The 14,406-nt window shown below is 31.7% G+C and overlaps 2 protein-coding genes and 1 long non-coding RNA gene across 3 annotated transcripts; 2 read left to right on the top strand and 1 right to left on the bottom strand.

Annotated features, from left to right (window-relative positions):
• Positions 1-2,184: 2,184 nt before the first annotated feature.
• LOC107849808 lies at positions 2,185-3,258 on the bottom strand. Its single transcript, XR_001668282.2, has 2 exons — positions 3,119-3,258; positions 2,185-2,634 (listed from the first exon to the last, which is right to left on the bottom strand). It is a non-coding gene; the product is annotated as an uncharacterized LOC107849808 (long non-coding RNA).
• A 124-nt stretch (positions 3,259-3,382) lies between these two features.
• LOC124889722 (craniofacial development protein 2-like) lies at positions 3,383-5,130 on the top strand. The gene is made up of 3 exons (XM_047401700.1): positions 3,383-3,414; positions 3,812-3,912; positions 4,715-5,130. The coding sequence occupies exons 1-3, from the start codon at positions 3,383-3,385 to the stop codon at positions 5,128-5,130; spliced, it is 549 nt and encodes a 182-aa protein (XP_047257656.1).
• Positions 5,131-5,214: 84 nt separating this feature from the next.
• On the top strand, positions 5,215-5,864 carry LOC124889721. Its single transcript, XM_047401699.1, has 2 exons — positions 5,215-5,480; positions 5,579-5,864. The coding sequence occupies exons 1-2, from the start codon at positions 5,215-5,217 to the stop codon at positions 5,862-5,864; spliced, it is 552 nt and encodes a 183-aa protein (XP_047257655.1).
• The last annotated feature ends 8,542 nt before the right edge of the window (positions 5,865-14,406 follow it).

Genomic DNA, 14,406 nt, shown 5'->3' with positions numbered 1-14,406 from the left:
TCATTTCATCCATGTTGAGTTATTTATATTTAAAAATGAAAAATAGGTTTGAAAAAAATTATTTTTTTCTAAAAAATATCACTAATTTTAAATGTCCGGTCATGACGAAGAAAAACTCACTATTTTAATCTTCAAAATTGAAATAAAAATTCAAAATAACTGAACCGAAATTATAAAAATCGAATCAAATTGAATTTATTTTGGTTTGATTATGATTGTCATTTTCGTCAATCCAATCAATCAAAAAGAATGTCCACCCCTAATCTCATCATATATATAATTGTAAAACTACCTAATACTTTCAACTCAATGTAAAATAAAATAATTTTTTATTTTATTTTATGATTATTATACCTTATATCTCACACCAAACGACCCCTAAATGTATATTATATTGATATATTATATTGTCATGTGTAGTATAATGCCTTATAATTATATTTAAATTAATCAATAGAAACCAAAAGAAAAACACGCTCTATTTGAGCCATGAGTCGTTCTTCGCCCTATCTTATGCTAACGAAATTTCACCTCTTTAATTTTTTGGTGATAACATAACGAGTCAAGCTAAGGTTTATTCAGCTCGAATACATCTGTGATACCATCTATGTCAACAAATTAATTTTAATTTCTTGAGCATCTTTTGCTTGATTATACGTGTCCACCGATTTAATGTCTAATTAATTTTTTTTTTTTATGTTTTTGATTCTTCAAGTTTATCCTTTTCCTATTTAAATTTTTCAAGTCACAAAAATCCTACGTAAATCCCCAAGAAATAATTTCAGCTAAATTTGTAGCAACAATTTCCCAAGTAATAATTTCATAGGTACATCCCCGAGAAATAATTTTCCCAATCCCCCAATAATTTTTCAAGTAATAATTTTGTAGGTACCCCAAGAACAAATTTCCAACAAAATTCGCAGAACAAAACCCCCAAATAATTTCTCAGATAATAAAATTCATTACATAAATTTCCACCAAAATATCTCTACATAAATTCGTAGGATAAATTACCTGAAATTTTTTCTATAGATTTAAAAAATATATATATTTTTCCTTATACCTGCGGATTGACCTAGAGATAAAATAACCGTCGATACATTTCCCCAGATAATGTCGCAAGTAATAATTTCGCAGATAAATCCCCAAGAATAAATCTCCAGCAAAATTCGCTGCACAAAATCCCCAAATAATTTCTCAGATAATAAAATCCATTACATAAATTTCACCAAAATATCTCTACATAAATCCATAGGATAAATTACCTGGGGATTATCCTATGAATTTAAAATATATATATATATATATATATATATATATATATATATATATATATAAATTTGTCCATATACCTGCGGATTTACCTAGAGATAAAATATCCGTCGATATATTTCCCCAAATAATGTCGCAAGTACAAAATTTACGCAATATGGCGCCAAATTTACCTGCGGAATTTGTTGCAAATATATAGCTCACAGGTAATATATTTTAATGTTGAGGAATTTAATATTTTCGTAGGTAAATCCGCATGTATTTCCTGCGATATTATAGGTAAGATCCTCATGTAATTTATAGTTTTCTAGCAGTGGAGACCCCATATTTCATATTTCATATTTCATAATGTCATAAAGAAAACAAGGCAATACCTTGTTTTGGAAGATTCTCATTGTCAACACACGAGCATCACACATTCTTCAAAGAAATAAGAAAGTAGCAACTTAAGTTCTAATCAAAGAACAAAAGAGAAATAAAATTTGATTCACATATGACTGTTGATTCACTCTTTTTAGGGCTAATTTTCATTTTATTGGGAAAATTGAATTCATATTAATTCAAATGTGATGACTCTTTAGGTGGGGCTCTGTAATATTAAATCACAGAGCCTTTTTTTATGAAGGAATTGTTGTATTATCTTATGTAGTAGTGGAAGATAGAATCTGAATAACTAATATATGTACGATTCATGAGAAAATTGATGTATTATCTTATGAGGAGTAGAAAATGAAATAGCTAATATTGCATAATTCTAGCCAGTTATCAAACGATCGAACCTTATTGTTGTTTGTCTCCATTAAGTGAACACAATGCTATAGCTATAAAATGAGCCCTGTAGGAAACTCAATTTTCCTTTATCTTCTTTAACTCCTCTTCATCTCTCTATCTACGTAGTACTATATTTACGTATCCTTTTACTATCTTTCATTTCATTTGTGATATAAATAAAAGATCAGTACATCCACTTGCCCCTTTAATTTCCTTTTCTTCACTCCATTATATAACATTTTCTTTCATCTTCCTAGGAAAAAACCTCCACTTCTCCACCCCCTACACAAAAATATTATTGCTTTCATGGATAAAATACTTGAGTGTACATTCCAAAAAAGCAAGCAAACAACCCAAAAACACCAACAAGAAAAAAAGCTAAAGTTGTTTGCATATCAAATCCAATGAATGTGAACACAAGTGCTGCTGAATTCATAGCTTTAGTCCAACAACTCACTGGTCAACATGCTAATTACCCCGTAGCCAAAACTGTCAGTAGTATTGATGGCATGGTTCTCGAGAAGAAAGTATGTGACAAAACGGGCATGCAGCATGTTGTTCATGATGGGAGATTCTGATCAGGTCGTAAAACTGTAAAAGCAAAATGAGTTCACGCAGTACTCTAGCTAATAAATCCAGTCACAATTACGTTCAAAGAAATTTTAGATCAATTTCACACCGCAATCAAAGTGGACTACATTTAGCACCTATAAATCAAAAGAATTCAAAATTTTAAAACCTACACCAAGAAAAGCTACTCCAAACAAATAATATGCGAAACAAGATCACTTAACACAAAAATGTAGCTAATATAATTCAGTCATTACACACAACATAATTTGCTAAAACAAATTAAACTCACAAAGCAACCTAGCTCTTAAAATTCAGTGACTATCTCAGTTTCAAGGAAATTAGGTCAATTTCATACTGTAATAACAGCAAACTTAATCACTACGAATAAAATTTATATAATGAAAAACGAACCACTAAACACAATTACTATACACATGTAGATATTGTAAAATAATCAAATACATAAAAAATTGTTGAAATTAATTAACAAAAAGAAACATACCCGATAGAGAGCAGGTACTGTAACCTCAATTTATTTTTGGTTTGTTGATTGGTGTTTTTATATGCTTTTCTGTGGGTTAAAAACAACATAAGAAATGAGAAAGAGGGAGAAAAGAGCACGTGTGCGATAGAGATCTATAATAAGCTATGGCAAACCATCACCATGTGGTGTAAAATAACAAAAATATCCTCAAACAAATTTCTTTTGACAATAAACATCCATGTCAAAACCATCCTTTATATAATGTACTAACACTAATACTAAATGTACACGGCCTGTGCTAGCACGGACTCAATGTATATTATTTTTTATTTCAATTTATGTAACGTAAATAGAATTTAGATAATCATTAAAATAATTTAAAGTTTTAATTATTGTGATTCATGATATTTTTTCTTCTATTTCAATTTAAGTGACAATGATATAATTTCGAAAATCAGTCAAATATTTTATATTTTTAAAATTTTTAAAATTGTTAATTATGTGATTTATAATATTTTTTACATAATTTTTCAGTAAGATATGAATACTCTCTTCATCTCAGTTTATGCGGCACAGATAAAATTTTAGCAATCAATTAATTTTTTAAATATTTTTATTAATTATTGTTATTTACGGTGCTTTTTATCTCATTTTTAAATAATATGTTACTCTTTCTTTCTTCTCTCTTTTCTTTTTTCTAATCCTTTCCAGGTACTGCAAATTCAGATCTGGCATAACTTCTCAGGCGTCGGCAACACGATTCCGGCGACTAATTTCCGCCGCAAATTGCCGGAATCAGGCGACTCAACAAAGTAAACTTACCCAGTTTTGATTAGGTGCACTCACTCCATCTCTACTAGTCGTGTGTATAGCTTTCTTGATTTTGGTGGCTGCTACGGGTTGTCTTATTTACTATTCCTATTTCAATTTTGTTTTCTTCGCATCTTGACTGACTTTCTTATTTGTGGGTGACAATTACTTGTTTATTTCTGTATTTCATAGTAGTGTTTTACTTATTTATTCTACTTGTGTTTTAGCCATTTTGTTGTTCTTAGTAGTTCAGTACTGTGGGCTTGATCGTAGTTGTTTGGTTTGCTTTGTTTTCTAAGCATTGTGCTCTTAAAGTTATTGGTCGTTGCTGTCTTTGGTGGCTGTGGTAGATAGCGTTGGCGTAGGGTCAAGTCTTCGGGCGGAGCTTGGGTCGGGGTCGAGGACTAAGGTGAGGGTAGGGGCAGGGACAGGGGTAGGGGCAAGGGTAGAGGTACGAAGGGTGGAGGGGCTAAGGATGACTATAGGTTAAGAGTAGGGTCGTGGAACATAGGGTATTTATCAGACAAGTTATTAGAGTTAGTGAAAATTCTTAGGAAAAGGCGAATTAATATAGTGTGTCTCCAAGAAACCAAATGGGTAGGTACTAAGTCGAGGGTAGTAGATGGTTATAAGTTGTGGTACTTAGGAAGCGTAAAGAACAGAAATGGTGTAGGTATTCTAGTAAATGATGAGCTTAGGAAGTAAGTGGTAGAGGTTAAGAGGGTCAATGTAGGATGATGTCAATTAAGCTAGTTATGGGAGGGGCTTCTTGGAATATTATTAGTACGTATACACCGCATGTAGGCTTGGATGATGAAGAGAAGAAGAGATTTTGGGAGGATTTGGACGAGATGGTAAGGGGTGTTCCCAGTAATGAAAAACTTTTCATAAGAGGCGATTTCAATGGGCACATTGGGTCTTCTTCGAGAGGATATGATGATGTGCATGGAGGCTATAGGTTCGGTGTAAGAAATGTTGAAGGAGTGACACTTCTAGATTTTGCTCGGGCGTTTAGATTGGTAGTAGGCAATTTTAACTTTCCCAAAAAGGAGGTCCACTTGACTACCTTTTATAGTTCGATGTCCAAGACTCAAATTGTCTTCTTGTTCCTCAAGAAAGGAGATAGGGGTATTTGTAAGGATTGTAACGTTTTACCGAGTGAGAGTATTTCGACCCAACATAGGATTTTGGTCATGGACTTGGAGATCAGGAAGGAGTAGAGGAGGAGAGAGGTAGAGGGTCAGCCAAGGATTAGATAGGACAGTCTGACTTTGGCTAGTACATTAGATATATGGGATAAGTTGATGACAAAGGAGACTTGGGAGAGTGGAGGGGATGTTGATAGCATGCCGGACGAGACTGCTAATTGCATCAGGGAGACAGTTAGAGAGGTTTTGGGGGTCTCGAGAGGCCGCTCGAGAAAGCACCAATGGGACTGGTGGTGGAATGAGGAGGTGAAGGAAAAGGTGGAGGCAAAGAAGAGAGTGTGTGCAAAGCTGGTTGAGAGTAAGGATGAAGAAGATAAGCGAAAGAATAGAGAGGAGTATAAAATTTCTAAGCGAGAGGCGAAGTTAGCGGTTACGATAAGATTTCTAAGCGAGAGGCAAAGTTAGCGGTCACGAAGGCTAAGGATGCTGCTTTCAAGAGTTTATAAACATCGTTGGATAGTAAAAGTGGGGATAAAAGGTTGTACAGGCTTGCCAAGGTTAGAGAGCGGAGGGATCGGTACCTGGATCAAGTTAAGTGTATTAAGGATGTGGACGACAAAGTTTTGGTAGAGGAGGGTTGTATTAGAAAGAGATGGCAGGCTTACTTTCATAAGCTCCTGAGCGAAGGAAGGGATACTAGCATTGTGTTGGGGGATTTGGAGTATTCTCAGAGGTTTCGTTGTTATGGTTACTGTAGACGCATTAAGGTTGAGGAGGTGAATAGGGCTATTCGTACGATGCATTGAGGTAGAAAGACGGGGCCAGATGAGATTTCGCTGGATTTTTGGAAGTGGACAGGAGGGGCAGGTATGGAGTAGTTGACTCAATTATTTAATATAATTTTCAAGACGGTGAGGATGCCTAAGGCTTGGAGATAGAGTACGATGATTCCTTTGTATAATAATAAGGGCGACATTCAGAATTGCAATAATTATAGGGGTATCAAGTTGTTGAGTCATATTATGAAGGTTTGAGAGAGGGTGGTAGAGTTGAGGTTGTGGAGGATTATTACTATTTTTGAAAATCAGTTTGGATTTATGCCAGGGCACTCGACTACTGACGCCATCCATCTCGTCAGGAGACTGGTGGAGCTCTATAAGGATAGGAAGAAGGATTTGCACATGATGTTTAACGGCTTAGAGAAAGCCTATGATAGAGTTCCCATAGAGGTTCTTTAGAGGTATTTGGAGGTTAGAGGTGTACCTATAGTGTATGTTAGGGCGATTAAGGATATGTATAATGGATCCAAGACTCGAGTTAGGACTGGGGGAGGGGACTCGGAGCACTTTCCCATCTTGATGGGGTTACATCAAGGTTCGATGCTTAGTCCATTTCTTTTTGCCTTGGTGATGAATGGTTTGACGCGGCACATTCAACATGAGGCGCCTTATTGTTTGCTTTTTGCGGATGATGTAGTCTTGATTGATGAGACACGTAGTGGAGTTAATGCTAAATTGGAGGTTTGAAGGCAAACTCTTAAGTCTAAAGGGTTTAGGTTGAGTAGATCCAAGACGGAATATATGGAGTGTAAGTTCAGCGAAGTGTCTCATGAGTCCGATGTGGTGGTTAAGCTTGATACTCATTCTATTAGTAGGAGAGATAGTTTCAAGTATCTAGGGTCTATGATTCAAGAGATAAAAGAGATTGACGAAGATGTCACTCATCAGATTGGGGTAGGGTGGATGAAATGGAGGCTCTCATCTGTAATCTTTTATGACAAAAAGGTACCTCCCAAATTTAAAGGCAAGTTCTATAGAGTTGTGGTTGGCCCGGTATTGTTGTATGGGGCAGAGTGTTGGCCTGTTAAGAAGGCCCACATCCAGAAGATGAAGGTGGCAGAAATGATAATGCTTAGGTGTATGTATGAGTGTATTTGGAAAGACAGGATTAGAAATGAGGTTATTTGAGATAAGGTGGGTATGGCTTCAGTGGAAGCCAAGATGAGAGAAACGAGGTTGAGATAGTTCGGTCATGTGATGTGAGGAGCACGGATGCCCCAGTGCGGAGGTTGGCTAGGGATGGTTTCAAATATGGTATAGTAGACCAAAGAAATATTGGAAGGAGGTGATTAGACATGAAATAAAGCAGCTTTATCTTACCGAGGACATTACCTTGGATAGGAAGTTATAGGGGAGGCAGATTAGGGTAGTAAGTTAGTCTGAGTTTAAGGTATGGTATCTTTTGGTGTGTTACTTGGAGTATCTTGTTTATGGTATTGTTGAATTTGCTAATCCCTATTATATCTTGTTCTTTTACTATTCTTACTATTATTGTTCTTTATCTTAGATTGTTCTATTTTGAGTCGGGGGTCTATCGAAAGCAGCCTCTCTATCTCACATTTGAGGTAGTGGTATAGACTGCGTACACTTACCCTCCCCAGGCCCCACTTGGTGGGAATATACTGATTATATTGTTGTTGTTGTTGTACTTTTTATTTTTCTTTGTCTCATCCCAATTTATATGACACTTATATAATTTTTATAGTCAATCAATTTTTTTATGTTGACATCATTTTATATTTATTTTACCTTTTTTATGAAATATTAATCTTTTAATGCTTAAATGATCATAATAATTGATTAGTGATGATATAGTTAAATCACGATTGAAACAATAAAGAAGACATGTCTTAAATGACATATAATAACTAAATAGACGTGATATAACAAAATTACTATAAAAATACTTGTGAAATTTATTTTAAGTGAGCCTCATATAAGACGTAAAGTTAATTAAAAACATCAAGAATTAATTTATCATTTTATGTCTATTTTATATTTTTCATTAAATGTTACTAATTTTTTAATACTTAGATAACTTATAATAATTAACTAAAACTAATACAGTGATATTCCGATTGAAACAGCTGAAACAGACATGTGAAAAATGTCTATTTTTTTTCTTAAATATTCTTAATTTTCTATTACTCAAAATTTATTTTAAATCACATGAAAGATAAATATTATGACAAAAAGAACCTTAATCAAAATAGTAAAATTTATTTAATTTAAAATATCTAATGATAATTTACATGAATTATCATTTTATTAGATTACTTAAATATATTAAATTTAAATAATTTATTTTTAAACCTACAAATGATAAATATAAGAAAATTCTAGGGCCCATAGTCTATATGTCCTTAGGAGCATGGTCTGTAATTTAAATGAAAGACGTGGATATTTTGTAAGGGCATAGTTTATAATTAAGTGGAATAGGATGTGCCTTTTTTAAGCCTTTTTATAAAGTGATATAAACAATATACAGGAGACAATTCTTAAAGCAAATTAATTCTTATAAAGTTCTTTTAATGACTTAAATACTCTTGTATAGTAATATATTTTTGTCAAATAACCATATTTTGCTAAAAAAAATATGCCCCCATATTTAGATTCAAATAAATGCATAATCTATTGGTGTTTTAATTAAATTCTAAACTTTTATTTATCAAAAGAGTATACTAAGTGAAAAATGTTCTTACTAAAAAGTTCAATTTATTATTTTTTATTTAATTTTATAGGAATTTTAATTTTTTTAAAGCATATTATTTATATTTAAAAATAACTAAATTTTAAAAAATTTATTTGATCAAGTTCTCGTATGTGAAACCTGTAGTTATGGACCCAAAGATGTTAATATACAAAACTTTTCTTTCCATGTAAAATTTTCTAGTATTTGAAAAGATAAATGTATGTCATTATTTAATCAAATTACATTATATAAACTTAAATGAAAGAGTATGTTTTTATTCAAAATAGATCACGTAAATCAAAAAAATGAAAATATGTTTATATGTTCTTGCTCTTTTTTTTTTTTCCTTTTTAATGTAAAGTCCTCTCACTTATTAAAGAAAAAATAATAATGCCATAAGTTCATATTTTTTTAATGTTTATATAATTGATCAGGCGAAAGTAAAATCGTATTAACAATTGATGTCAATTAATTACATATTTTTCTTTTTTTTTACTTGATCCATATTAACCCGACACAAGTCCTAAATATTATTTATTAGAAATTTATTTTACTAATTAATTTTATTAATGTGTTTGAAAACTTAAATTTAACATTTAGTATTTGATAGTGTTACTAAAATCACAAGGTTAATATTAGAAGAAAATAATTAATATTTTTTAAATTGCTAAAATAAATGAGTAAAATAATATTTTTTATATATTATTCTAGTATAAGAATAAAAAAAATATAACATTTATTTAAATTTTAATTATAATTAATTAATATAAATTATGATTTTTCAAAATTACTTAATTTACGTTAGATTTAGAAAAGTTTTGATGGACTCCACTACATCTATATACAATATAAAGGAGAGTCATAGATAAGGTGACGTAACGCCTCTCTATGACCTCCATTTATATTTATCTTTTTCTCATTTTTTTTTTTGAGCTTTTTCCTTCACACTTTTCATAAAATAATTTTTTAATAACTAAAAAAAATTATCTTATTTATTATCTAATTATACTTGATGGGTTACAAAAAAAAACCTTCATCTATTCATATTCTCTACTTAAATAATATACCCCTCAACTCCATTCTAATTATCTCTTAATTATTATGCTCAATATGGACAAGTAAAAAGGCTTACTAAATTTAATATGACAACACTTAATACAAATTTTATTACAATTACCAACAACTTTTTAAATTCTTACTGCTCAATATAACTTACAAATTTTATGGTATACTATAAATATGTAAAGAAAAACTTTTTCACTGCATGAAATTTCTCCGGTTCTTTATACAAAATTCTCTACATATGAAAAGGCAATCAAATCTCCACTCCACGGGCTCATGGATCAGGTCATGTTGATCCCCACAAGGCACTCTCCCCAGGTCTTGTCTACGATATTACCCCAGAGGACTACATCAAGTTCTTATGATCATTGGACTATGAGATGGGCCACATACAAGACATTATCAAGCGCCCCAATGCCACTCGTGCTAAGAAGGCAGATCCTCGGTAGATTAACTACCCTTCGTTCTTAATTTTGTTTGGGAAATCATGGGTTGTTCATTACACCCGAACGGTCACTAAAAAACAAAAAAAATCGATCATAAAAATCGATCACAAGTGGTCGATTTTTTTCAATTTCCAACCACAAAATCGATCAAAATTTGTGGTCGAAAAAGTAGTGGTAGCTTTTTAAAAACCAATCAAATGTGGTCGATTTTTTTAAAAATATATATTTATTCTTAAAATTCATTATTATTTTATTAAAATTGAAAAAATAATTTTAGGGAAAAATTGTGGTCGGTTTTTTATTAAATTAATTTATTAATTTATAAGAAAACCCGACCACATGTGGTCGGTTTTATTTAAATTAATTAATAAATTTATGAAAAAAACCAACCACATGCGGTGGGTTTTTTATTTGAATTAATTAATTAATTTACAAAAAAACCGACCACATGTGGTCGGTTTTTTTATTTGAATTAAATAATAAAGTATTTAATAGTTTATTTTGTAATTAATAATTAATTAATTTATGAAGCACGATGATTCCCTTATATAAGAACAAGGGTGACATTCAGAGTTGCAATAACTACCGGGGTATTAAGTTGTTGAGTCACATGATGAAGATTTGGGAGAGGGTGGTGGAGCTGAGGTTGAGGAAGATTATGCCTATTTCGGAGAATCAATTTGGTTTTATGCTTGGTCGCTCCACGACTGAGGTAATTCATCTTGTGCGGAGACTGGTAGAGAAGTATAGAGGGAGGAAGAAGGATCTTCACATGGTGTTTATTGACTTGGAAAAGGCGTATGACAAGGTCCCTAGGGAGGTTCTTTGGAGATGCTTGGAGGCCAGAGGGGTCCCGGTGGCATACATCAGAGTAATTAAGGACATGTATGAGGGGGCGAAGACTCGGGTAAGGACTGTGAGAAGAGATTCTGAACATTTTCCGGTCTTAACAGGGTTGCACCAAGGATCAACTCTTAGTCCATTTTTATTTGCTTTGGTGATGGATGTGTTGACGCGAAATATACAAGGTGAGGTGCCTTGGTGTATGCTTTTCGCAGATGATATAGTTTTGATTGATGAGTCGCGACAAGTGGTTAATGATAAGTTGGAGGTTTGGAGACAAACCTTGGAGTCTAAAGGTTTTCGGTTGAGCAGGAGCAAGGCGGAGTACTTGGAATGCAAGTTTAGTGACTCGAGGCACGAGGAAGAGGTGGTAGTGAAGTTGGATTCTCAGGTGGTTTGCAAGATGGATAGTTTTAAGTATCTAGGGTCTATGATTCAGGGAAATAGAGAGATAGATGAGGATGTCTCTCACCATATTGGGGTTGGTTGGATGAAATGTAGGCTCGCTTCAGGTATTTTATGTGATAAGAAGGTGTCGTACAAGTTAAAAGGCAAATTCTATAGAATTGCAATCCGACCTTCTATGTTGTATGGAGCGAAGTGTTGGCCGGTTAAAAATTCTCATATCCAGAAGTTGAAAGTGACGGAAATGAGGATGTTGCGTTGGATGTGTGGTTTCACAAGGGCTGGCAGGGTTAGGAATGATATTATTCGGGAGAAAGTGGGAGTGGTATCTGTGAAGAAAAAAATGCGGGAAGTGAGGTTGAGATGGTTTGGTCATGTGATGAGGAGGGGTACAGATGCCCCAGTTCGTAGGGGTGAGAGGTTCGCCTTAAAAGGTTTCAAGCGGGGTAGGGGTAGACCGAAGAAATGCTGGAGAGAAGTTATTAAGCGTGACATGGAGCAGTTACAGTTGACTAAGGACATGACCCTGGATAAGAAGGTATGGAGGAAAAATATTAGGATAGAGGGGTAAGGGTATGGATGAGTTGTAGCCAGTAATTAGGTGGACTTTGGTGTTCTTTGTTTGGCAATGTACAATCTTCTGTGGATGTCGTACCTATGTTATTTTATCATGTTCCTTGCTTTTGATGCTTTTGTATATTGCCTTTAATCTTGAGCCGGGGGTCTATCGGAAACAGCCTTTCTACCTCTTTAGAGGTAATGGTATGGACTATGTACACTCTACCCTCCCTAGACCCCACTTTGTGAGAATATATTGGGTTTGTTGTTGTTGTTGACATTAATTGTGTACAAGATGGCTAGAAAATCAACAAATTGAGAAATTAGGCGTGCTATTTCATTGAAATAATTAGATGTTGATATCAAAATAAACTAAGCATGTAAAATTAATGTTACGTAAAATTGAAATAACTCACTTCTAATTACAACTCACTTCTCTAGTGACCACACTTAACTATATTCAAAACACAAGTCTACCTTTCATAGATCCAGTTGGATTATCAGTTAATTGGATTCAGTTACATAGATTTTGATTACTGCATATGTCACTACACGAGATATATACATATATTCGATTGGCATGTACATATATAGGTCAAAAATTGAAATTTAATTTCCTAGCCAAATTGATGTTAATTTTGATCATAATTTACGCAAATTGAGTACAATACTGACTAAAAATTAAACTAGCTTTGATGAGTTATCGATTAATCTGATTACTAACTTACATTAATATAACTTCAATGTATAGTACATTGTTACTTCGATCGTTTTAAATTAACGTATTCAATATGTTTGGATAGATTTTGCTAGTTTTTGACTACATAGTTCATCGATCACTACATCATATATATCAACTCTTAAATACGTACTATATACATCAAATACACGATTTTACTTTCCCATATACACATACACACACACATACATACATACATACTATCGACTATATCAAATTCTAAATACGTACTATATACATCACATATACGTACACGATTATATTATCCAATAATATGATGTGACGTATTTCATATATATCACATCCACAAGTATATTACCTTATAATAGAACATGCTCATTATATTCTGATGAATTATCGGTTATATATTACATTATTATGACTGCAAATACGTACTATAAACATCAGCTTTCAAATACGTACTATATAAACATCAGTTTTCAGCTTTCAAACACGTACTATAAACATCATTTTTCAATTATCTATCCCAACGGTATGATATATACATATACACACATATTCATTATACAAAGATTATGCATGTTTAACAACATTTAACGTATATATAAAGGAAAATATTTATTTTATATATTGAAACATAAGTAAAAGATAAAGATTACGTTTAACGTAATTTGTATATTATATTTGATATATTTTTTAGTGTAAGTTTTTTCACAAAATCTAAGATTTATTGATTTTTATTATTATTGTATTGGTTATTGACTACGTGTAATAAATATAATTTTAAAACATAATATATTAGATTATTTTTTAATAAAGTAATATAATTTAAATATAGTTTACCATTCAAATACATACTATATACATTACATACCCGATTTTACTACCCCATAATAATATACAACGTAACGTAATTCATAAATACTCAGTTGAATTACTAGTTGGTTTATCTTATGTCATTAATATACGTTCACTATATTATATGTATATACTATATATCTATATCTATATCTATCTATCTATCTATCTATCTATCTATCTATCTATCTATCTATATATATATATATATATATATATATATATATACCTATACACACACATATATGACATGTCTGCTTCAACTGTTTCAATCTTAATTTTACTAAATATCATCCTAATTAATTATTATAAGTCATCTAAATATTACAAAAATATATATTTAATAATAAAATAAAATAGATATAAAATGATAAGTTAACTTTTGATGTTTTAAATTAACTTCACGTCTTATATGAGGCCCATTTAAAAAAAATATCACACGTACTTTTTGTAGTAATTTTGTTATATCACTTCTTATTAGTTATTGTGAATAATTTAAGACATATGTTTGTTTCTTTGCTTCAATAGTAATTTTACTATATCACGTCTAATTAATTATTATAGTCTAAGCATTGTGCCACTTAAATTGGAATATAAGGAAAAGTTTTATAAACCACAATAATTAAAAACTAAGATTATTTAAAATTGCAATTGACTATCATTGCCACAAAATTTTGGACAAGGGGAGTAATATATATTATTTGAAAATTACATAAAAAGTATTATAAATTACAATAGTTAACAACTTAAAATATCTAAAAGTAAAAATAATGTGTTATATATTTCAAAAAGTATGTAAAAAATATTATAAATCACAATAATTAACAACTTGAAAATTTTTAAAAGATATGAAATATTTGATTGACTCTCAAAATTATATCAATAACATTTAAATTGGAATAGAAGAATAGTATAATAAATCACAATAATTAAAAACTTAAATTA

The sequence above is a fragment of the Capsicum annuum genome, chromosome 12, assembly GCF_002878395.1.
Source record: "Capsicum annuum cultivar UCD-10X-F1 chromosome 12, UCD10Xv1.1, whole genome shotgun sequence".
NCBI classification, from domain to species: domain Eukaryota; kingdom Viridiplantae; phylum Streptophyta; class Magnoliopsida; order Solanales; family Solanaceae; genus Capsicum; species Capsicum annuum.
The sequence above is the reverse complement of the archived record's forward strand: the minus strand, read 5'-3'. Positions and strand labels throughout refer to the sequence as shown.